Consider the following 26,434-nt stretch of genomic DNA (forward strand, 5'->3'; position numbering starts at 1 on the left):
GCGACGACCTCAGCCGATAATGTTGGTTGATGGTGTAAGCGAAGCCACGTTTATTGACAAAACAAACTCAACAATGCCTAAAACCCCTTTATTATTTTTCACGAATAAATCTTTTATTAAAATAGCCATTACTCTATGTTGGACCCTAAAGTGAAACATAAAATGGGTGAAGGCTTTTCCAATGTCTCTAACACATTGCACTTTAAAAAACATGCGCGGATTTATAACAATCAATTAAGGTGATCACCAATTCGAATTTCGAAAACTCATAAACTTTGCATGTAGGTTGCGTAGAAATGCCATACCAAATGTTATTTTTGTTTTATCTAATATTTAAAATACAAGACAAGATTTTATCAGTTTTTTTGTTGTTGAAACTTACGATTAGGCAATTCGCGTATTAACGTTCATTGGTGGAACTAGCGATCACTATTGTAGAGTGTAGTTTTGTAAGGACTTTACTGAGAAAGCAAATATAGATTAACTATATTCTACCATCTGGGTTATTGGCCCAGATCCGTCTGGTTCGGAATAAAAGTTATGTTAGAGTGAGAGCTGTACTCTCAAGTTCGGAATAAATTAACTTGTGGTTAACAAGTCGATTCGTCGCGGAGGTCAGCCTAGATCAGCCAATTCGCAGATTGAAAATGTTGAATAGCATCGTCGACTGCTGAGCTCTCCCGCAACACCAATAACTTCTTCCAGCTGACGAAAATTAGCAATTGCATGCTAACCGCAGCGTTGCTGAATATCGCAAGATGAACTCTTGTAATGAGCATCTTCTTCTAATCTCGATCCCGTGTCGGCAATGAGGTGAGGCAGGCAACTGACCGTGTCGTCCAAACAACCTGCCCCAAAGTACCAGAATACCCTTCCAGCAGTTGAATGCGAGTTCAAGCATTCTGACCACAGCGTATCACCACACCACACAACAAGAGTAACCTCCTCGATGATTATTTGCATCCAGGCTCTGCCCTGGCTTCACCATTCGACCTGACCGATTCTGGTTTTGGATCCCGTGTATCCTCCTCTCCTCTGCTTTGCCGATGACATTGATATAGTCGGCAGATCATCTGCGGCGGTGGAGGAGATCTACCGCAAACTGAAACGCGAAGCAGGAAGGATTGGGTTGATGATTAATACGTCCAAGACGAAGAACATGCTGGCCTGCGGATCCGAGTCCGACCGAACCCGCTTGTCCAGTAATAACAAGGTCACGATCGACGGCGACGATGTAACCAGCATAACCTTTACTGCTTGGTTTAGTGATAATCGTTTTTTAAATCCGCGTATTATGGCAAGGAGGCGCCTTACTGGGTAAGGAAGAAGGACCACCCCAAAGTTCCCGAGAGCATCACCACCCAACGCGATTAGGTCAACTGGACTCAATTTGGCAACAGATGGTGCTGTGAGTCATGATTAGCAGTATTATCCCGCCATCAAGGACAATAGGGCATGATGGGAGGAATTTATGGATAGACTACAAAGCCTTTGACCTTTGTACGGGGTCAAAAACCTCATACTTGTTCCGCTTCATTTGGATGAAAGAGTTCGATCAAACAACACGTTCCTATGAATGCCAACAGCTGAAGTTGAGTGATCCATATCGAGCATCCAGGTAGCAACCGTGTTGGACCCCGTACAAGCTAGCCACTAACAGCTTTCGCAATTCCTTCTCCATCATGTCCCTCTACAGGACCCCGAGTTTTGGTTTGAAAAACCGACCATCCATCAACTTTGCCAGCGTCCGTCAACCCGTGCTGGTCGACCTAGGCGACACTGAGCCTCGTGCTGGTACCGGATACGACCGCCCAACAAAAACGCGTGTCGTTCTAGTGCACCGCAATACTCCCTCATGTGTTAAGGATTGCGCCGTGACCAGTTCCGACTCCGACACTTCGGAGTTCATCCCGGACCAGCCGTGCTAGTGCTTGAGAGCGAAAGCCGTTTCCGTCGCCACGTGGGTCTTACCAGTTGACCTTCCGGAGACCGCCATCCCGTAACCACATCAGGACCAAGCCTGGTCCGAGCCCGCATCGTTAGCTCGTTGCTGTCCCGGCCTGCCGTTAGTACCAAGCTTAAGGAGAATATTGTGCCAAAGCTAAATAAGGTGTTATCGGGAAAATAAAGGTGGGACTTTAACTAAGCGCATTAAGGTGTTTCCTTGTTCCGAAAACTAATCGAGTGTGCCGACCCTGAGGCTTAGAGGGGGGTTCTTGCTCGGCTGAGCAGTCTGGGGAACCGTTGTTTACAACGAGCTGGAGATTGTCGAAGACTTTGTCTATCTCGGCTCACTGGTGACTGCAGACAATGACACCAGCCGTGAGATCCGGAGGCGAATTATCAGCGGAAGTCGTGCCTACTATGGACTCCACAAGCAACTGCGGTCGAGAAGAATTAGTTCTCGCACGAAGTGTAACCTGTATATGACGCTCATTAGACCGGTTGTTCTCTACGGGCACGAGACATGGATATTGCTCGAGGAGGACCTGCGTACACTCGGAGTATTAGAGCGACGAGTGTTAAGAACCATATTTGGCGGCATACAGGAGAACGGAGGTTGGAGGCGAAGGATTAACCACGAGCTCGCGCGACTCTACAGCGAACCCAGTATCCAGAAGGTGGTGAAAGCTGGCCGGATACGCTGGGCGTGACATGTTGCGCGAATGCCGGACGACTGTCCTGCAAAACAGATGTTCGCTACGAATCCGGTAGGAACAAGACGAGCGGGGGCGCAACGAGCGAGGTGGTTAGACCAAGTGAGGCGTGATCTGGCGAACGTGGGGTGCCCGAGAAATTGGAGAACGGTTGCCATGGACCGAGTGAGTTTTAGGAATTATGTTCGTCAAGTTATGTCGTGAAACGGAATACTATGGTAATAAAAAAAATAAATAAGTATCCTCCTCTCAGCCGTCAGGAACTGACGCTACTAACCGCAGCGTAGCTCGTGACTCGTGATAGCACCGAGAATAACCCTCTCTGATTCCGCCTTCCCGGCCTCGATTTTCAATACCACCATGGCTCTTTCTGCGCTGGTTAGTTCCTCTAGCTGGTGGACTCCTCTGCGCTGGTAGATGGCACACTTGCTAACCACAAGTTCTTTAGAGATCCTCTCTCGATCTAACTCTTTTTCCACTTCCAGACGTATCTAGGTCCATAACCTGTTGAAAACGCAGGTTTCAGTGATTGAATAGAGTTAATCTTTAGTTTCTATCTCAATAAGGTCCTTACAAAACTACACTCTACACTAGCAATCGCCTTCTCCACCAACGAACGTTAATACGCGAATTGCCTAATCGTAAGTTTCAACATTTTTATTAAATGATTCTATTGTTCAACGCAAGAGTCAGTTAAATCTCAAATATAAATAACAATTTTAATTGCCATTTTCAAATTATTATTTTTCCGAGATAGATGACGGCTGAGAAATACTTATGGCTTTAAAAATAATCTAGCTTTACTTCTAGTTTTAACATTCTCGTATTCACCTCCAAAATTTCCAATAAAAATAACACATATGTTAGGTTTTTTTATTGTAAAAGTCAAAATGGATTTTCAAATGGGCTTCACACAAAACAAATTATTCCGCTTAACCTTCATTGGTTCAAATTACTTCAACTCGGAGCAGTCTCTTAGCATTTTCTCGTAGAATGTCAAATCATCCATAATAATAAACCAAGCACAGATACAAAATGAAAAACAAAACGGAAGCAAAACAGTGACATTGCTTAATTTTTAGCACGTTTCTTGTACGATAACGAATTAATTTATCGTGATACTTTCAAACGTTCTTAGTTCAGATTTTATGGCAAGGTCCGCCTTATCCCAGTTCAAGTTTTTCCGGTTTCAGAATTGTAAACATTGCACCTTTGTGCAAATTATATCTTCAAAAATCAGTTTATAAATATCTTAAAATAAATTCTTTATAGTTGAACATCTTTCCATAGCCCTATAACAAAACGGAACAAAACTGTAACAATAAAAGCACAACCTTGGCCGTGAGATCTGCACTAAGAACAGTTGAAATTATCACAAAGCGGCCATTCATTATCATACCGGGTGCTAAAAAGCTCACCCATGTCATAAATTGGCTTCCGTTTTGTTTTATTTTTGTTCCGTTTTTTTACTATGTTTTAGCCAAGACGACTTGAACGAGAGCGTCAGTTTCAGCGTATTGCGGTGTACTATCAGAGAAAAAGTTAAACAGAATAAATAAACAGAACGGTAGCCGCGAAAAGCACGATTTGACGGCTTGGTGACCACCGAGATTGTCAGAAAATCAAAGCGACGAACCGGTATATCGTCGGAATGAATATTTGAACAAATCTGGGAAAGACATTCCAGGCTAGTACACTTCAGAAGAAGGTCGAAATTCACATCTGTTTGGAAGGTTAATTCAAAAAAGGCTTAATTTAGTTATAACTAAAATGCATTGTTTGATGAAAATCGTTATTTTTGCAACTCCGCACTTAAAATGTTTGTTTTACATTACGAAGTTTGGTTTTGAAAAGGCCTGCTTTTCAAACCGAAAAAACAGTGACGAAAAATCGCCCACTATTTGTCGTACTTTTTCATTTCATTTCACTTTTTTAACTAATTTTTACTAATCTTCCTTTGAAAACAACCTTACTTGCAAAGAATCGTTAATAAACTGAAGCACGATGTGCAACTCTTTTCTTTTCTTAAGGAAATATATGGTTCTCTCGCTCTTTCGAAAGTTTCGTCATATTCTACACGTTAAATTGTGTATGGTGGTTTATTTCTACAATATATTCAACGTGTAAATATAAATAACACATTTCCTGTTTTCAATCTATCTATATACGCTCCTTTAATCACTACACTATATTGATACAGTTTTGATTTGAAAGAATTCAAGCGAGCTATGCAACGAAATGAAAACACAATGCTGGAAAATACCCTTGTGCCAATCCATATATGATACCTGCGGATAACGGTTGTAATTTAAGATGATGGGAGTTATTCCACCTTTTGTTTTCTTAATTTGATTGAATCTATATATATAAAAATGAATTTCTGTCTGTCTGCCTGTCTGTCTGTCTGTCTGTCTGTCTGTCTGTCTGTCTGTTCCCTATAGACTCGGAAACTACTGAACCGATTTGCGTGAAACTTGGTAGATGGGGGTATTGGAGGCCGAGAAAGGTTCCTATTACGGTTTGAGACCCCTTCCTCTCTCATGAAAGGGGGGGAGTGGCATGTGGTGGTATTTGGGTACGAGGAATATTTCTACGAATATTTGGCAACCCTCCCTCCTCTCAGTGGGGTGATAGGAAGGGGGGGGGGGGTCTACCTTACAATTTTTCATATATCTCGAAAACTAATAATTGGAACCAAATTTTGCATGGGAAGGTATTTGGATAAAAAAAATATTTTAATGATTATTTGAGGCCCCTCCCTCTTTCCAATAGAAAGGAGGAGGGGGCCTCTTTTATATTTTTTTACATAAATCAAAAACTAATAATGCAAATGGAACCAAATTTGGCATGGGAGGGTATTTGAATACGAAAAATATTTCTTTGATAATATGAGACCCCTTCCTTTTTCCAGTGAGGAGATATAAAGGGGGGAGGGGCCTCTCTTATAATTTTTTACAAAACTCAAAAACTAATTAGGCAAACCCCTTCCTTCATCCAGCGGGGAGAAATGAAAGAGGGAGGGGAGTTTCATATCATTTTCACTGCATAACTCGAGAACTACAACAGCAAATGGAACCAAATTTGGCATCTAACGATATTTGGGTACGAGAAATGCTTCTATGAATATTTGGTATCCCTCACTCCTTCAAAAAGGTGGATGAAAAGGGGAAGGAGAGGTCTCCCTTACAATTTTCAGTATAACTGGAGAGCTGATCGAGCAAATGGAAACATATTTGGCATGTCAGGGTATTTGGATAGGAGAAATGTATCTATTATAAATGCAAGCCTTTATCAGCGGAAAGATATAAAGGGGGAAAGGGGGGCTTCCATAATTTTTTGCATAACTCGAGAATTAATCGAGCAAATGAAACCAAATTTGGTTTCATAACGTACTTTCTTTCAAGTTTATGCATAACTCAAGAATTTACTACGCAAATAAAACCAAATTTGGCATGGGATAGTATTTAAATACGAGAAACTATGTGCAACAATTCCTTTCTGGCAATAAGAGAATAGAATGGGGAATACAGGAAGGGAAGAGGAAAGCTTATATTAAACTCTTTTTTTACAAAATCCGAGAAATGGGCAAAACTTAACATGGAAAATCTTTTTGATATGGTTCTATGATTATCTGACACACCATCCTCCATTCAGTGAGTAGGTACATATATAAGAGGAGGGAGGTGAGCCCAATACAATTTTGTTAGCATAGGTTCTCAATTTATGCTAACGAAGCTAATAAATGGAAACAAATATGGCATGGAAAGGTACTTGGTTACGAGCAGGCCCGTGCGAAAGACCCGCTCATGGGGGGGTTTTCAAAATTAAAAAATCGGAATTCAGATTTTCAAGGTTTTGAATCATTCCTCTTTCAGGACTGACCATTAATTATTTATTTAGAATGATGTTCCTCATCCTGAACTAGACATTTGCTTTAAAATAAATACTAAGAAGTTAAGTTCACAAATTTAATTTCAATTTTTCCGAAAACACAAAAAACTAATGTGATTTGAAATTTTGATATAAAACCAGAATTAAATGCTGCGGACATTAGAATCATAGAAATAAAATGAATAAAAAATCACCCAGATTTAACTAAAATCTAAATCCGAATTCAAATTAAATAGGTACCAGGTAAAAAATTAATCATGATTTGAAATTATTCAGCAAAACAAAATTATCGTGTTAATCAACTTTCTGTTTCCTTCATTTTTAATCCAAGGCATGATTTAAAAGTTTCACTGTATGATTTTGAACTTTAAGAATATTTATTCATGATTTGAATTGTAAAATCAAGATTAAGGAAAAAAATATCCATTTTGAACTTGAGAAAATTTATTCAAAACATATACCTACTTGATGATTAAAGTTATATTGATATAAAGAAAAATATCTATATTATTTCAAGAGTTCCAGTGATCAAAATCTATATATATTTAAATGAATTTCTGTCTGTCTGTCTGTCTGTCTGTTCCCTATAGCCTCGGAAACTACTGAACCGATTTGCGTGAAACTTGGTAGGTGGAGGTATTGGAGGCAGGGGAAGGTTCCTATTATGGTTTGAGACCCCTCCCTCTCTCATGAAGGGAGAGAGGGGCCTCCCAAACAAAAGTCAATTTTTTGCATTACTCGAAAACCCATCAAGCAAATGGTATCAAATTTGGCATGGGGTGGTATTTGGGAATGAGGAATATTTCTATGAATATAAGGTACTCCGCCCTCTTTTCAGTGGGGTGATATGAAGGAGGGAGGGGGGCTACCTTACAATTTTTTATATAACTCTAAAACTAAAAAAGATATTGAAACCAAATTTGGCACTGGAAGGTATTTGGATACGAAAAATATTCCAATTATTATTTGAGACCCCTCCTTTTTTCCAGAAGGGAAACATAAAGGGGGGAGGGGGCCACTTTTATAATTTTTTACATAACATAAAAACTAATAAAGCAAATGGAGCAAAATTTGGCATGGGAGGGTATTTGGATACGAAAAAAAATTCTATCATTATTTGATACCCCTCCCTCTTTTCAGTAGGGCGAAATAAAGGGGGGAGGGGCCTCTTTAATAATTTTTTACAAAACTAAAAAAATAATTAAGCAAATGAAACCAAATTTGGCATAAGAGGGTATTTGGATACGAAAAATATTTCTATGATTATTTGAGACACCTCCCTCTTTCCAGTAGGGAGATATAAAAGGGGGGAGGGGGCCTTTTTTATAATTTTTACATAACTAAAAAACTAATTAAGCAAAAGGAACCATGTTTGGCATGGGCGGGTATTTGGGAACGTGATATGTTCTAATGATTGTTTGAGACTCCTTCCTTCTTCCAACGGAGAGAATGGAAAGAGGGAGGGGAGTTTCATACAATTTTTAATGCATAACTCGAGAACTACAACAGAAAATGGAACTCAATTTGACATGGAACGATATTAGGGTACGAGAAATGCCTCTATGAATATTTGGTATCCCTCACTCCTTCGAAGAGGTGGATGAAAAGGGGGAAGAAAGTGCTCCCTTACAATTTTTAGTACAACTGGAGAGCTGATCGAGAAAATGTAACCATATTTGGCATGTGAAGGTATTTGAATACGAGAAATGTTTCTATTATAAATTGAAGCCCCATCTTTTTTTCAGCGGAAAGATATATAGGGGGAACGGGGGGATTCCATACAAATTTTTTGCATAACTCAAGAAATAATCGAGCAGATGAAACCCAATTTCACATCAAAAAGTATTTGAGTACGAAAAATACTTTTATGAATATTAAGTTCTCACCCCTCAATTCAATGAGGAGAACGGAAGGTGAGGGTGGTACTTCCTTTCATGTATATGCATAACTCAAGAATTAAACACGCAAATAAAACCAACTTTGACGTGGGATGATATTTCAGTACGAGAATTTTTTCTATGTGAAACAATACCTTTCTTGCAGTAGGAGGATAGAATTAGAAATAAAGGAAGGGAAGAGGAAAGCTTATATTTAATCTTTTTTTATTTACAAAATCCGAGAAATGAACAAAAATTGACATGGAAAATCATTTTGGTATGATTCTATGATTATCTGACACACCATCCCTTTCAGTGAGTAGGTACATAGGAGGAAGGAGGTGAGCCCAATTCAATTTTGTTAGCATAAGTTCTCAATTTATGTCAACGAAGCCAATAAATGGGAACAAATATGGCATGGAAAGGTACTTGGTTACGAGATATGTTTCAACGATTGTTATAGACCCTTACGGTTTACAGAGGGAAAGAAAGGAGGAGACTCCATATAAATTTTGTTGTTAAGCTTAAAAACTTATCAACCAATGGAACTATATTTGAAATATGAGGATTTTCAGAGTCAAAAACTGGGTTTGATTATTAAAGACCACGACCTCCATTCAGCAGGCGGTGAAGGGAAGGAGAGGGTGCTCTCTTATCATTTTTTTAGCATAAATTCAGAATATATCAAGCAAAAACACCCTTAATTTATAAGTTAGATTGTTTGCGTACGATTAATTTGAGATATCAGATCTTTAACACAAATTTATAGATCAAGATTCAGATAATTAGTTTCAGTCATCTTTGTGCTTCAATTCGAAACTCCAGCTGCAGCTTTCATTTTATAGCGGTTGCTTATAAATTATGTTTTAATTTTGTTTAAAATAATGCCAACAAAGTAAAAAAAAATTGAATAATTTCTGAAAATATCATTTGTTTTTGAAAGGTGTAGCAAAGCACACCGGGTCAGCTAGTCAGATATAAAATCATTTTTTGATATTCAAATTCTTCCAGTTATCAGGCTGAAAAAAATTTTTTTTAAGTAGATACCAGTGATTGAAATCCTCAACCATTTTCTCATCAGCCACGCTAACTTTTGACTACCCCTTAACGAATACTTTTGACCCGTTATTCAATAAGACTGGGAGAACTCCTTTTAAAGGATACAGCAGCAGTACCCTTTAAGGGGTACTCAGCTTGATAACGCTTGCAGCGGATGAAAATTACCCCTTATTTCAAACGCTTGTAGTGGAAATTACCCCTTATTCAAAAAGCTTCCGTATGGTGGAAAATGAAGGTTCTGCTTGTAGAAAATTTGTTTTCTGGAAAATAAATTAAAACAAAATGTTGTTTCATTTTGTTTATTGAAATTCCTGTATATATGATGTAGATTTGGATAAACTTATTTTTTGATATTCTTCTTCCTATAGTCGATTGGAATACTTCCCCGCTTGAATTCCATAATCATTTTAAGATGAATACTGAAACAAAACAAAACAAATGATTAGATTTTAATTTCTTTTCACAAAAACCATCAACCTTACCTGCAATGTTAGTCCGCCGCGGTGGGAGTTTTCTTTTAATGTTCGTCTGGCACGTCCGGAATTTTTCTGGGCTTCTGAAATAAAATGAATTATTAAATTCTGGGAGTATCTATACAATTAAATATTTTTTTCAAGATTTCAACTTACCACAACCTCATGCCAACCATCATGCCGAATTCATCACTTTTAATGTAACGCTACTAAAAATACCCTTTTTGAAGGGAATCGAGCTTTTCTAAATAAGGGGTAATATTGATCCGATAAATTGACCCGTTATTTGACAGATCATGGGGGTTCTCAATAACGGGTCATTTTTACGCCTTTCAGGGGTAGCCAAAAGTTAGCGTGAGAGGCATTCAAAATACACACTTTGAGGCCTCGTATAGTAATACAGGAGACGATACATATACATTCAATCAAACCTCCCCCCATGAGGAGGATCTGCTCCGAGAGACACTATCCGTTCGCTGCTCAGAACGAACTCTCTCAACGTTCGGTCGCTACATGATGCATGAAATAGACGAGGCACACATACTCATTTACGTTATTGAATTTGAAGGACTCAAGCCGATAGCTGCGTTGAGGAGAACATCTTCAACCTCGCCGCAAAGGTTGAGGCAACAACGACAACAACCGAACTTATTGCATTGTATAGGCCCGCAACGTATGGAGCAAGGAGAGGGTGGGAAAAGAAACGAAAAAACTAACTGCCTGCGTGCGGTTGCTGTGCAATAATAGCAATAGCAGAAAAACCTCGGGTATTCGATCCAGGCACAAAGGAGGAGACTCGGGTTTGCTCTGCCTTTTGAATTCCGTTCCGTCAAGAATGTAACAGGAGATGAGTGAGAGCCATTCGTTTGGTTTTTTGGATTCGCTGCCTCGAATGTATATTGCTTCTTGAAGGCGGGCCATGTGAGAGCGTATGTATCATCGGTTTTGTCGTTTTCGCTGCCTCAAAGCAACCTTTGCTTCCGAGTAAAGCGTTGAGCGAGAGATGGTTGATCAATTCATGCTCAGCAAAATTCAATCACTGGTAGATACACAATTTTAACTTCATATATTTATAAAACAACATGTTAAATTCATTATTGACAACTTCTTCTGTCTAAGTAAAGATTAGGAATTAGGGGATTACTGGAATGATCAATAAGAAACTGATGAAAATTAAAATAATGAATTTCGAACACAAAAGTAAAACTATGTTTTTTATTCTTCAGAACACATCAATTCAGAATTAAAAAACAATGTGAACATTATTAAAATTATTTAAAAAAAAATGAAAAAAGTTTTGCCATTAAGATTATTAAATTTATGTGAATATAATGAAAACAAAAATTTAGCAAATTACATAAATATACTCATGATAAGTTTTTTGAAAATCAAAAATACGAATCAAAATCTGCTGATTAATAACGATTAAAAAAATTAAAAGATTTTTTTCTATTTTATATAAGTAGGTTTTGACAAAATTTCCTCGGATGTTGCCCGGATTTTGGACGACAATTTTTAAATTAAATGCCCGGATTTTGGAAGGTTTTAAGATAAAAGTAGTATAGTATATAATAACTAGTATAAATGGAGTAAAGTGAACAAGTAGAAGACTGCTAAAACTTTTTCTGCCGAAACGAAAATTGCTTGCAGTTTTTGGAAAACTGAATAATTGATTTAAAGCCTTTCTTTTTGATGTTTTGTAGTTTTGTCAAAAAGGAAATTTCTAACATGATTTTTAATAATTTTCAAAAGTGATTTCAAAATCCAAAGCTTTTAGACAAAACCTAATTGCATATTTGAATTCAAGGCACCCAAATTAATCAAAACAAGCTTTCAAATTTTTTGTACCTAGGAAAAATATGAAAGTTGAGGAGTAATTGATCAAAACGATTTTGATTATGGAGTTAAAGATTCAGAAAAATAAGAAACACGAAATACAATTCAGGCTTTAATTGGTTTCTTGAGAAATATTTCATACCAGCATAACATTTGAGATGCCTTTTACCTTTTTTTTAGAATCAAAGTGATGTGTTATAAAGTCATCGATACTAAGTTTTTGTGTTTGTTTTACTAAATCTGTTGACTATCGTGAGTGTTCAACACCTTTCACATGGTTACCAACTTGTGATACCTAGAATTTGTATTCTTCGAATGAATTTTGAACTTCAAATGGATGGTTTCAAATTTTATTTACACTTCTTTGTAAAAACCGGTTCCAAACCCGAGGTAAAGTTTTTGTGTGTCAAGATTTGAGTTTCAATACAAAACGATAACCGAATTGCAAATCGAAATCTAAAATTGATTAGATAAATGAACGTCAAATACCGTCGTAAAATGAAATGTCTAAGGCCTAGAGCATGAATGGCCAACATTTTCAACAGGTGGGCCAAATTTTAGAAATGAGATTAGCTTGCGGGCCACAATAAAAAAAAACAAATTGTTCTGGAGTATTCAAAGAAAACATATAATAACAGAGTTTAGAAAACGCTATTAAAAACATTTGCCTAGGTCACATAGAGTATAGATTCACCTTAATAAATTTTTTTTTACTTGCATATTTTTGTAAATTTTGCTCCATTTGAAAAATAGTAGAAATATTACACCCTACAAAATGAATTATGCCTTCCAACTGATGCGTGTAAGTCAATCTTTTCAAGGGATTTTAAACTTCCTCGGTTTATCCATTTCAGAAATGACAAATTGCATGACTACAACGAACATTAAGTTAATTTTACGGTCTTCAAATATAAAAAAAATGATCTTTGAAAAATTTGATAGACAAATTAAAAAATAAATCGGAAAATGAAGCTGTTGAAAAAAGTAACGTTCAAAAGCTTTTGACATTCAACAGAATAAATTTTCTAACGAACCTGGAATTTTCAAAGGACGGATATCAACTTCAACTCAACCCAACTCTTTTAAAAATCTCCAGGATCTTGTTTTGACAAGTGAATTGAGAAACCCTTCTATAAACAGAAGGAATTCGAATTTGTTTTTTTATAATCATTGCATCATTTTCTAGTAAAAACTTTGCTAAAAAAGTCCTTCTTCTTTGTGATTTATCAGTGTACCAAACCGATTATAGTTGAATTGTACTACCCAATTGTTAATTCTGTCTAGTTTTCCATTATTGATGTACATAAATACAATGCACGTTGCAAATCAAAATATATTTGGATTTGGTTTAGTGTTAATAAATATGCCCTTTTCTATTAAAGCTTAGCAAAAAGTAAGCGTTTGGAAAAATTGTCAAAGCTAACTTTCTGTATTTTACACTATTCACACAAGTTATTAAAATTTTGATAGGTGAACGAAGTTGTTGAAATAGAATTCAAGTTACGAATTGTTGCAGTTGTTGTAAAAGTATGATTTTAATTGTGCCAAATACCGAACAGTTTTAATAATTATAAAATTGTAATTGAAATTGTTTTTTATTCAGTGGGTTGAACTACTTTTTAAAATTATATGAGGCCCTCAGATACAAAGGGGTGTAAGGGTAAAAATGATAGAATTTGAGTCAATAATGCCAAACGATTTTCCATGTTTCAAATTATATTTGGCGATTTTTTCATGTCAATTCAAAAAGATTTTCAAATCTTTGTTTTGAATATAGTAAGTGTAGATTCAGATATATTTAATCAAATGATATGTGGACCAAAAAAAATTTCAATTCTTAGAACATTAGGTTTTACCAAAAAGAACTTTGCGGGCCACAAAAAGTTGGTCGCGGGCCACATGTGACTTGAGCTTGAGCGTGACATCACATGTTATTACAAATAAAAAGAAATCAGCAGAACAATAACAAATAATATAATCCTATGTTCTAAAAAATTATACTAACACCATTCAATTAATGAATAATAATACAAACGTAATCACTTTGGGTACATTTTATGAGCATAAGAAGGTTAACTTGAACACTTCCACTGCAACACTCAGAAAAGTCCGCCCCACTCAAATTGTGGCAAAACTTGAACAGGAATGCTTGGCTATTCTAACCTGTTGAAAAAATTTGATTTGCGAATGGATTGAAGATGAGAAACTAGATTTTGATGATTTCTCAGTCATCGTCGCTGATGCTGCAGCTATTTCCTCGACTTTCCCGGTCATTGATATGGACATAAGGGAGCATCCATAAATTACGTAACGCTCCTAGGGGGGGGGGGAGTAAGCTTGATCGTTACGAATTGTGACAAAGGGGAGGGGGGGAGGTATGCTCATCGTTACGTAACGATTTTTGTCTTAAAAATTTCAGCTTCATTGCAGCTATTTTGATGTCATGCAATTTTTGCAAAATGATATGCAAACCAAAATCAGCTTGAAATTTGTGAGCTTCAATATGATTAAACTGGATTGTAACCTTTCCTTTTCCGTAATTTATGGATGCCGCCTAATCCATTGACATAATCCTTGAACTAATGATTGAAATGTGTTTTAAGCTATGGCTGAAGGCTTGTTAAAAGTTGGTAACCTTTTTTTAACTCTGATGAAAATTTTACTCCGGGAGGAGGGGGGGGGGGTGTATAAAAACGTGACGTAATGCAAAAAAGGTGAGGTTAAGGAAGTTGTGACAAGGGGGGAAGGAGGGGGTCAATTTTTTCAACTTTTGCGTGACATCATTAATGGACGGCCCCTTACCGGTCGGCTACTTATGGGATTCGAACCCAAAACGTTTTCTTGACGATACCGGGAATCGAACACAGTACGCCTGGCATACCAAAACCAGACTCGCGCCAGCCTATCCGCTAGATCACATCGGCGCTCGAGTTAGCTAGCTTGTAGTTTATATAGAAGAAAAAACGCTGTTCAAATATCATCTGAACCGAAGATTACCTTCGGTTTAAGAGGTTAAACTATTTTATTAAACATTCAATTATTATTAATTTTTTTTTTAAACACAGGACGGTTTTTGAAAAATCAGAACGGCTTCAAGAAAATCAGGACACCTCTGGCACCTTTTGTTCGGAGAGCAGCGTCTTTTTTCGTGAACGTACTAAGAATAAACTGTGTTTTAGCTCTCAGATTTCTCCTCAATACAATGCGCAGTAGATTTGTTCTCTTCATCAGCGGATGTGAATGCTCTCGCTCACTCTTATGTTTTGAAAATTTCACTCTTGATTTCAGTGCGATTCATCTCTCCCCGCACACCTTATGGGAGCAGACGAAAAAAAATTGCACTCTCTTTCACTGGACAAGCCGATCTGAGGAGTTTTGCCATCCTCCATTGATTTCACAATTTCTTTTAAATTTTTGCATCTCCGTTTAATAATCATGTTTTTTTTTCATTTTCAGAGAAAATATGTAACTGTGACGAAATGCCAAGGTCTTTCAAAGTCTACTGGATGATGCACAACATAACCTTGATTGTGTCAGTTTGCATCACAATCATCTACTGGACTATTCTGCACAACGGTAAGTTTGGAACGATTTTAATGATTTTGAGTAACTGATCTGTTACCTTTTTTCGCTTTAGATCAAATGCCCGTGGACGCCAACAACATTCTGATACATGCCACCAATTGTGTGTTCATGTTCGCCGACCTCATGATTGTGGCTTACCCGGTCCGAATTTGGCACGTGCTGCAACCGATCTGCTTCGGACTGTTCTATTGCTTCTTTTCGGTGATCTACTTCCTTTGCGGTGGAACCAATATGTGAGTGTTCGTTCGACGAGAGTTGGTTTACTTAGAAGCTTCTAGAAGCGATCATAATTAATTATAAGTTTAACATACCTCATATAACATCAGTCCTCATATGTTGCATTTTCTTGGCTCGTGTTCAATTTTCAATCAATCTCAATTAACCTATTATATCCCAACCCTTGCACCTTGGCAGCAACTTCTTGACTCGGCAAGGAGCAAATGCAGTTAATCACTAATAACTTATGAAACCATCAGATCGCTGCTGGGAAATTACATAACGGACATCGCACACCCCAAGGGGCCAAGTGGGACAAAAATTCAAACCCAAAGCGCCTAGCACCAAGACTTCTTCTAACATCAGAGGGTTAGGTGAAAGATCTTTTCTTACGCATTTGAAGGCAGGCAGTGGGAGCCAAGCTATCATAATGAGCATTACTTACTGACTCGCTTACTTAGTAACTCACTTACAGACTCGGCCGAGCTCACTTGCATATGGGCCAGTAAAATATCTTCTTACGCTAACGTTCTACTTACAACGTAGTTGGAGTGGATTTTTTCTATAGTCAGCTCGTGCTAGATGTTTGGTCCATTTGTTCTGCATTCAACTTTGTGTTACAAAATTGCAATCAAGGTAAAATTTACGAAAGATCATTTTCCACAGTAGTTCTGATAAAATAATAATTTAAAAAATATCAATCTAAAAGTTCATCTTCCTGCATTTTCCCATTTTTTTCCTCATTACCTTATGCATGTTTCGTGATCAACTACGCTGAAAGAAGAAAAAATTCATACGCATTTTGACCCAGAAACAGGTTACTCAAACCCGGGCACCGTACGAAGGTTGGCTTTCAAGTTCAAGATGAACTTCTTGAGGAGGACACTTGAGGTTAATTCGCTCTAGGATTGTTGCTTGAACTTGATTTTCCATTAAATGTTAATAAAAAGATTTTTTTAATTTTAAGTATTTATACTAACTATTTCTTTATATTTTTAAACACAAAATGATTGAGGTATACCTATGTTGACGACAATGTCAATGGTTTACCCGAATCGATTTGATCAGGCTCAAAATTAAGACCATTTGCGTATGCGGGCGTGACTGAAGATTTCTATGGTGATCGTCAGAAATTGGATTGAAGAGTTTCAAAGTTGAACCATCAACATCTCGAAAAAACTCAAGATATTGGTAATAGGTATCAGGAAAGTAAACGTCAATATTTTATTTCGGTTTTTGTTGAGAAATAGGTATATTATTAGGTGAGTTATACACGCAAAACTAATTATTATTTTTTCCGAAATCTTAAATTTTGAATAAAATTTTACATTTAAAATTATCGAGATTTCAATGTTAATTCTATACCTAAATTAAAAACATTGAAACCTAAAATCAGATTCAAAATTCCAAGTAGTAAAGAGAAATTGCTTGATCTTAAAAGGTGATAAAAAAGTGTTAAAAAAATGTCAAAAAATGTTCTTGCCTCCGGCGGCAATTTGTCTTGAAGCACCCTAGGCTTGAGATATTTTATTATACGACATTACGTACATATGGCACATATGGTCCATGATTCATTTTAATCTACCTTTTGCAAACGAAATTGGCATACATACCTCGTCTTAAGAATGGATTTTCATTCAGAAGTGTAACCAAACAAATTCAGAATATGAAACCAACCATTTTAACTTCAAAATTGAATCGAATCGAATCGAATACTAATTTAAATAATAATACTCATTTACAAAAAAAATTGTGCTGATATAAAATATTTTTCAAGAAACCAATTTCAGTCTCAATTATACTTTGTGTTTCTTATTCTTCTAAATGCTCAACATCACATTCAAAATCGTTTTGATAAATTACACAAGGCCAAAAAATTAACATCCTTCGGGGTGCAAAGAATTTAAAAGCTAATTTTGACTTATTTGGGTGTCCTAAAAATCATTTAAGAAATTTCTGAATTTTTTTGACAAAACTTTAAAACAAAAACACAACTTCTAAAAATAAAGTTATAAATCATTTTTCAACTTTCCTCAATACTTCAAGTAATTTTGAGTTCTATGGAAAAATTAAAGAGGTATTCAATTGGTGTACTTTTCCTCATTTTTAATGAAGTTTTAAAACAAATTGAATTTTAGATATTATTAAAGCAAAAATCTAATCGTTTTATAAGTTTGAACTTTTTTTTTATAAATGATTTTTTTTTTTTTAATAACTGAATAATTATGTCAAAAATACTCGTAATGACTAATAATCAAAGGTTTGAAGAACCTCTTAGCTGAATGAAACGATGATGTCAAAGTAGTCGAAGATTCGATTCTTTGAATTCAGCTACAGTATTTGAAAGACCCAAATACTAGTATTTCACTAGCTACTTGCTAGCATCCTCAGTGGGTTATCGACTATCTAATAAATTCATGGACAGGTCCTTCGCACGGGCCTGGAATGTAAACTTACAACAATGTTTAAATGACAGTAAAAATTAAAGTCATCTGTTCTAGCGCTTAATTTGAAAACTTAAAAAAAATCCTGAAGTTTAAATATTAGTTTTGGGTTTCTAGTGCAATATTATTTTATTTACTTTCATAGTTTTCCGTCTCACGCCATAACAAGTGTATTAAAGACGCTTCAAATCCATTGAAATTTGAATAAACAGTCTTCTTCACAATTTTTTACAGAATTCTGAAATCCTAATCTGAATCTGAATTCTGAATCTGAATTCTGAATCTGAATTCTAAATCTGAATTCTGAATCTGAATTCTGAATCTGAATTCTGAATCTGAATTCTGAATCTGAATTCTGAATCTGAATTCTGAATCTGAATTCTGAATCTGAATTCTGAATCTGAATTCTGAATCTGAATTCTGAATCTGAATTCTGAATCTGAATTCTGAATCTGAATTCTGAATCTGAATTCTGAATCTGAATTCTGAATCTGAATTCTGAATCTGAATTCTGAATCTGAATTCTGAATCTGAATTCTGAATCTGAATTCTGAATCTGAATTCTGAATCTGAATTCTGAATCTGAATTCTGAATCTGAATTCTGAATCTGAATTCTGAATCTGAATTCTGAATCTGAATTCTGAATCTGAATTCTGAATCTGAATTCTGAATCTGAATTCTGAATCTGAATTCTGAATCTGAATTCTGAATCTGAATTCTGAATCTGAATTCTGAATCTGAATTCTGAATCTGAATTCTGAATCTGAATTCTGAATCTGAATTCTGAATCTGAATTCTGAATCTGAATTCTGAATCTGAATTCTGAATCTGAATTCTGAATCTGAATTCTGAATCTGAATTCTGAATCTGAATTCTGAATCTGAATTCTGAATCTGAATTCTGAATCTGAATTCTGAATCTGAATTCTGAATCTGAATTCTGAATCTGAATTCTGAATCTGAATTCTGAATCTGAATTTTGAATCTGAATTCTGAATCTGAATTCTGAATCTGAATTCTGAATCTGAATTATGAATCTGAATTCTGAATCTGAATTCTGAATCTGAATTCTGAATCTGAATTCTGAATCTGAATTCTGAATCTGAATTCTGAATCTGAATTCTGAATCTGAATTCTGAATCTGAATTCTGAATCTGAATTCTGAATCTGAATTCTGAATCTGAATTTTGAATCTGAATTCTGAATTCTGAATCTGAATTCTGAATCTGAATTCTGAATCTGAATTCTGAATCTGAATTCTGAATCTGAATTCTGAATCTGAATTCTGAATCTGAATTCTGAATCTGAATTCTGAATCTGAATTCTGAATCTGAATTTTGAATCTGAATTCTGAATCTGAATTCTGAATCTGAATTCTGAATCTGAATTATGAATCTGAATTCTGAATCTGAATTCTGAATCTGAATTCTGAATCTGAATTCTGAATCTGAATTCTGAATCTGAATTCTGAATCTGAATTCTGAATCTGAATTCTGAATCTGAATTCTGAATCTGAATTCTGAATCTGAATTCTGAATCTGAATTCTGAATCTGAATTCTGAATCTGAATTCTGAATCTGAATTTTGAATCTGAATTCTGAATTCTGAATCTGAATTCTGAATCTGAATTCTGAATCTGAATTCTGAATCTGAATTCTGAATCTGAATTCTGAATCTGAATTCTGAATCTGAATTCTGAATCTGAATTCTGAATCTGAATTCTGAATCTCAATTCTGAATCTGAATTCTGAATCTGAATTTTGAATCTGAATTCTGAATCTGAATTCTGAATCTGAATTCTGAATCTGAATTATGAATCTGAATTCTGAATCTGAATTCTGAATCTGAATTCTGAATCTGAATTCTGAATCTGAATTCTGAATCTGAATTCTGAATCTGAATTCTGAATCTGAATTCTGAATCTGAATTCTGAATCTGAATTCTGAATCTGAATTCTGAATCTGAATTTTGAATCTGAATTCTGAATTCTGAATCTGAATTCTGAATCTGAATTCTGAATCTGAATTCTGAATCTGAATTCTGAATCTGAATTCTGTAATTTTTTTATTTTTCGGCATATCGGTGAAAAGTAGTTATGAAATTGATAAAGATGGATAGAGAAGTGAGAAGAAAATTTACAGATGTTGAAAAGAGCGAAAGAGCATTTTTGCGAGGAAACTTTTTAACGTACACCATACTTTACCCTGCAACATTTCATTATTTAGGAGAAGTAGTACCGGGATAGAGGTGGCACTACCTTAACCTATACAATGAAATCTGGTTGGTCCGAAGTCTACATGTGGTGAACACGTATACTCCGGACGGGCATACGTGTTCACCACATGTAGACTTCGGACCAACCAGATTTCATTGTATAGGTTAAGGTAGTGCCACCTCTATCCCGGTACTACTTCTCCTAAATAATGAAATGTTGCAGGGTAAAGTATGGTGTACGTTAAAAAGTTTCCTCGCAAAAATGCTCTTTCGCTCTTTTCAACATCTGTAAATTTTCTTCTCACTTCTCTATCCATCTTTATCAATTTCATAACTACTTTTCACCGATATGCCGAAAAATAAAAAAATTACAAAATTAATTAACGGTGGCTAACTTATCTTAAGAATCTGAATTCTGAATCTGAATTCTGAATCTGAATTCTGAATCTGAATTCTGAATCTGAATTCTGAATCTGAATTCTGAATCTGAATTCTGAATCTGAATTCTGAATCTGAATTCTGAATCTGAATTCTGAATCTGAATTCTGAATCTGAATTCTGAATCTGAATTCTGAATCTGAATTCTGAATCTGAATTCTGAATCTGAATTCTGAATCTGAATTCTGAATCTGAATTCTGAATCTGAATTCTGAATCTGAATTCTGAATCTGAATTCTGAATCTGAATTCTGAATCTGAATTCTGAATCTGAATTCTGAATCTGAATTCTGAATCTGAATTCTGAATCTGAATTCTGAATCTGAATTCTGAATCTGAATTCTGAATCTGAATTCTGAATCTGAATTCTGAATCTGAATTCTGAATCTGAATTCTGAATCTGAATTCTGAATCTGAATTCTGAATCTGAATTCTGAATCTGAGTTCTGAATCTGAATTCTGAATCTGAATTCTGAATCTGAATTCTGAATCTGAATTCTGAATCTGAATTCTGAATCTGAATTCTGAATCTGAATTCTGAATCTGAATTCTGAATCTGAATTCTGAATCTGAATTCTGAATCTGAATTCTGAATCTGAATTCTGAATCTGAATTCTGAATCTGAATTCTGAATCTGAATTCTGAATCTGAATTCTGAATCTGAATTCTGAATCTGAATTCTGAATCTGAATTCTGAATCTGAATTCTGAATCTGAATTCTGAATCTGAATTCTGAATCTGAATTCTGAATCTGAATTCTGAATCTGAATTCTGAATCTGAATTCTGAATCTGAATTCTGAATCTGAATTCTGAATCTGAATTCTGAATCTGAATTCTGAATCTGAATTCTGAATCTGAATTCTGAATCTGAATTCTGAATCTGAATTCTGAATCTGAATTCTGAATCTGAATTCTGAATCTGAATTCTGAATCTGAATTCTGAATCTGAATTCTGAATCTGAATTCTGAATTCTGAATTCTGAATCTGAATTCTGAATCTGAATTCTGAATCTGAATTCTGAATCTGAATTCTGAATCTGAATTCTGAATCTGAATTCTGAATCTGAATTCTGAATCTGAATTCTGAATCTGAATTCTGAATCTGAATTCTGAATCTGAATTCTGAATCTGAATTCTGAATCTGAATTCTGAATCTGAATTCTGAATCTGAATTCTGAATCTGAATTCTGAATCTGAATTCTGAATCTGAATTCTGAATCTGAATTCTGAATCTGAATTCTGAATCTGAATTCTGAATCTGAATTCTGAATCTGAATTCTGAATCTGAATTCTGAATCTGAATTCTGAATCTGAATTCTGAATCTGAATTCTGAATCTGAATTCTGAATCTGAATTCTGAATCTGAATTCTGAATCTGAATTCTGAATCTGAATTCTGAATCTGAATTCTGAATCTGAATTCTGAATCTGAATTCTGAATCTGAATTCTGAATCTGAATTCTGAATCTGAATTCTGAATCTGAATTCTGAATCTGAATTCTGAATCTGAATTCTGAATCTGAATTCTGAATCTGAATTCTGAATCTGAATTCTGAATCTGAATTCTGAATCTGAATTCTGAATCTGAATTCTGAATCTGAATTCTGAATCTGAATTCTGAATCTGAATTCTGAATCTGAATTCTGAATCTGAATTCTGAATCTGAATTCTGAATCTGAATTCTGAATCTGAATTCTGAATCTGAATTCTGAATCTGAATTCTGAATTCTGAATCTGAATTCTGAATCTGAATTCTGAATCTGATTTCTGAATCTGAATTCTGAATCTGAATTCTGAATCTGGATTCGGAATCTGAATTCTGAATCTGATAAATTCTGATTGACTCGCCATTTTGCGAATAATTAGTTAATCTTTTCCTTTCTTATTCTTGTAGTCATGTTATGTTTGTTGACGTTAATTCATTCCTGATCTAGCTTTCTTTAATTATTCCCCAGCCTCTATTTTGGTACACTTGTTTGATGAATATTTCCTACTGCAACCATCTGATTTGTTTTTTCTACAGCTTCTTGTGCTTTAAAACAGTAATTTTCGATAAGAATACAGTAAAAACAGAAAGACCCCCTCGTGTGTTTCTAATGTTTGAAAATTCCGACAGCACTCTGCAATCTCGACGAAATTTATTCAGCAGCGTTAAATACTGGTCAGTTGGCCGATCTTTAGGATCGGTTTGTAGAACACAAATCTCCTTCAGGCGACCCAATAATAAGTTAATAAAGTCTGACATCATCAACTTCGCGACATCAATTGATGCATTTTGACTTCCAACACCTTGGTGGATTTGGTTTTACTTCAGTTCTGTAGAATATATAGATTCAAAAAAGATTAAAATATGCGAGAATCATGGACTCTTTTTAGCCATCCAAAAGCCAGATTTTTTTTTGCTGAAAAATTCGCTAAAGTTCAGTTTTATCTTTGAAACAACTTTTGTTGACCAAAAAAAATCATCGTTTGATTAAATTCTTCAACAGTTTTTTTTCAAAAATTGCAAAACCACAGGGGCTGAAAAACTAAATTTTTAGTATTTTTTCGCTTGTAATTTATACGCATTTCCAAATTTTTTTCCTAAATTTTGAATCACGTTAAAACTATCTCATAGCTATAGTTGAATATATTATTTGATCAAATTGTTCTGCTATTATCTGAGATATTTTAACTGTTACAAATATGAAACTCAATTACATACTTGCCGATTTGTTGTCGTGTTTTCCTCAATCCCTCCTTTAGACGGGGTTTAGATTTCGTCTCTTCTATATGACCAAGTTTTTTTTTCTCGAAAATCAACCCTGTATGGTTGTAACTTTTAGACTAAACTGTCAATAATTTTTCATGAAGCAAAAAAAAATGACCTAACGACCTGGTGCATGTCCAGTTTTTTATTGTTTTAAGCTTCTTTAAGCTGTAGTTTTTGACAACTACTTATCAAACAATTGCCATTAATGTACATAGATTGTAAGATTAACGTGGTTTTAAGCATATTACTCAAAAAGTAAGTTAAAACAATGATTGGCTTGCTCTTATACCGATTGAAGTAAACCCCGTCTAATGGCGGGTTTGGGCTTTAACGAGTTGATTCAATAAAATAAAATCAAAATTCCAAATTTTATTTATAATAAGCAATTGAAACTGTGTGCATAATATTTTTCATATCGCCGTACAATGTTTTATTACGTTCATGAACATTTAACAGCAAGTTTAATACTCAGGTTATCTCTGGTGTCCAAAACAAGTCCCTAAGGAATTAAGCAGGACTTATTTTCGACATGGGTCAAATCACGATTAAAACAAGTTTTTTTTGTTCTTCGAGCTTGCAAACTAGTTTTCAAGTGTTTCATCGTAGTTGTGAACATGTTTGTAGTTGTTAAATTCATCACAGCTAGGCAGCAAACTTCTTGGAAGTTGACTCCAATAATGGCACGTCCTCCTGGAATGGGTTTAGTTTGGCTAAACTGTGGAAAATCAAAACTTAATTTTCAATTTTCTATTCTATATTTTATTTATGATAGAAATATTTGAAAAAAGCTGCAAGGTGGTCCAAAATATGTACCTGGTCCAAAATAATTCCGTTACCCTAAATCATTTCATTGCAAAAATAAAAGTCTTGAATACGATCTTTCTTACAATGTATGGTTTGTACTTATGACTTCTATGCAATGTTGAACTGTCCCTGACTTGTATTGTACTCAAACTTTTAAGCATTGTTTCAAGCTAGCACAATTCTCGAAATGTTTAGGTACAGTTAGGAGGATTTGAACCTCGACCTGCAAGTTGAGAGGTGCGCACTTTTTTTCATATTTTAGGCAAAAACGGCAATTGCTTCATCCAAAAAAAAGTAAAGTTATGTTTGATTTATTCGTTGAACAATTTGATATAATTTTATATTTCGCCCACTGTATATTGTTTTTATTTCCGACATTTTACACTTCAGCATATTTATATGCTGAATGAATTCTGAAAATCGAGTATTTCTCAATGATTTTTCTTTTCAATTACAGCAAGGGCAACCCGTACATCTACAACGTGCTGGACTGGAACAAACCGGGAGCAGCGATGATAACCGTTGTCGGAACCATCATTCTGGCTGTCATCGTCCACGTGTTGATGTTTTTCGTCTACAAACTACGCACCGTAATGTATCTGCGTTGCTTCAATACGAAGCCAATACTGCCAACCAACAGCACCAGCAATCTGCAACAGGGCAAACCCAATGACGGTATTTCGATGGTGTACGGTACCGATAATCGGGCTTTCACCATCAGTGACAAGTATTAGCAACAACATTTCCGGTAGATTTAGCATGGTGCCTGGACGGACACGGGGATCAGCGGATTACTTTTACGACGGACGGGACAATCGTTCAACTTAGTTTGTAGTTTCCAATTTATGTATATCAGTTAAGATTATCACCGCGATGAATGCTACGCCTAACGCCTGAATGAATGCAATGATTATGGACCAACGATGAAACTGAATTTCATTCCATCATTCCTATGAAATATACAACAATACAACATGACCTGTGATTTAGAGCGAGAAACCGAACTAACCGATAGTATATGAAGAGAAAATAAATTATAAAATATGTTTGTGAATTTTATACGCATTATCTTTGAAGCAAAATTGTCCTCCTTGAATCAGCAAGTAGGTAGTGAGTTTAATGTATGTAGACGGGCAATTCACTGATTGTAAATACACGTGCATGAATGTTCAATAAAACGTTGTTATCAAAAAGTTGTTGAGGTCTTGGGATCATTTGAATTATATCACATGGCTCCTAGAAGAATCGAAAAAAGCACCGTTGGTTTTCAAGATTTTTTTTACCCCTAAATTTATGCACAACGAAGACCGAATTGAATTTCACCTTTTCTTCAACTCTTCCAAAATGTTACAAAACCTCGCATTATCACATGTTGAGCATTTCACGACATACATAGATAAGGTTTATCTTATCACGGAAAACGTCCTTAACCCTACACAGTAAACGAAAATTACCGAGTTCGGTAATTATTTTACCGAAATCCTAACATGTGGAGTTCGTTAAACTGTTCGGTAATTTTTTCATGGCCGAGGAGTGACAGCTGTCAAATATTACGGATCTTTTTCGGTAAAAAATAACTTATATAAATAAATATATTATATATAATTTCAATACCTAACGAAAATAAATCGTTTTTGCGATTTTCATGTTTAACTCATGAGACCTAGGTTTCAAACGATACAAAAAACTAAAATATACTTTGTATATTTGCCTTTATGCGTACAGCATGTTGTTTTTTGAAATTTGTATCACTTCTTATTTGGTTTTCAATGAGATTTTTTGTAAACCTCCTCCGCATTAGGTGATTTGGTTCGGTATAAAAAGGTAAGGATGGTAGATAATGCCCAATCATGTTCGCTTTAACGCGATACTCGATATCTTTTTGGTCTTGCTAGCATTTATGTGGTTGTAGGTGGTTGTAGTTAAAGTTACCATGCCATATACCATAATAAGCTAATTAGCCCACTAACTTTCGGTTAGCTTAGGTAACGGATATGAAAGTCCCGCCATCTATTAAGTCTAACAACAGAAGATCGCCAAATCTTTCTTAAATCATAAACCTTTTTTGGCTTTCTTACAGAAAGGCATAGCGAACGTTCAGTTGGAGATATCATTAATTAAGGGTCCAAGACCCCACTTTATATATACCAATCGACTCAGCTCGACGAGTAACGATAATGTCCGTGAAT

The 26,434-nt window shown here is 35.4% G+C and overlaps 1 protein-coding gene across 2 annotated transcripts in view; it reads left to right on the forward strand.

Moving 5' to 3' along the window:
- LOC129744737 (protein rolling stone) overlaps positions 1–25,408 on the forward strand; it is a 178,233-nt gene extending 152,825 nt beyond the window's left edge. For both annotated transcript variants that reach the window (XM_055737422.1, XM_055737423.1), the window contains exons 4-6: positions 15,250–15,369; positions 15,431–15,611; positions 24,703–25,408. In XM_055737422.1, coding sequence (XP_055593397.1) covers positions 15,250–15,369; positions 15,431–15,611; positions 24,703–24,979 — 578 coding nt within the window. In that variant the 3' untranslated portion in view covers positions 24,980–25,408. The remainder of the gene's footprint in view (positions 1–15,249; positions 15,370–15,430; positions 15,612–24,702) is intronic.
- Positions 25,409–26,434: the final 1,026 nt, after the last annotated feature.

This window comes from Uranotaenia lowii, chromosome 2 (genome assembly GCF_029784155.1).
Source record: "Uranotaenia lowii strain MFRU-FL chromosome 2, ASM2978415v1, whole genome shotgun sequence".
Taxonomy (NCBI): Eukaryota; Metazoa; Arthropoda; class Insecta; order Diptera; family Culicidae; genus Uranotaenia; species Uranotaenia lowii.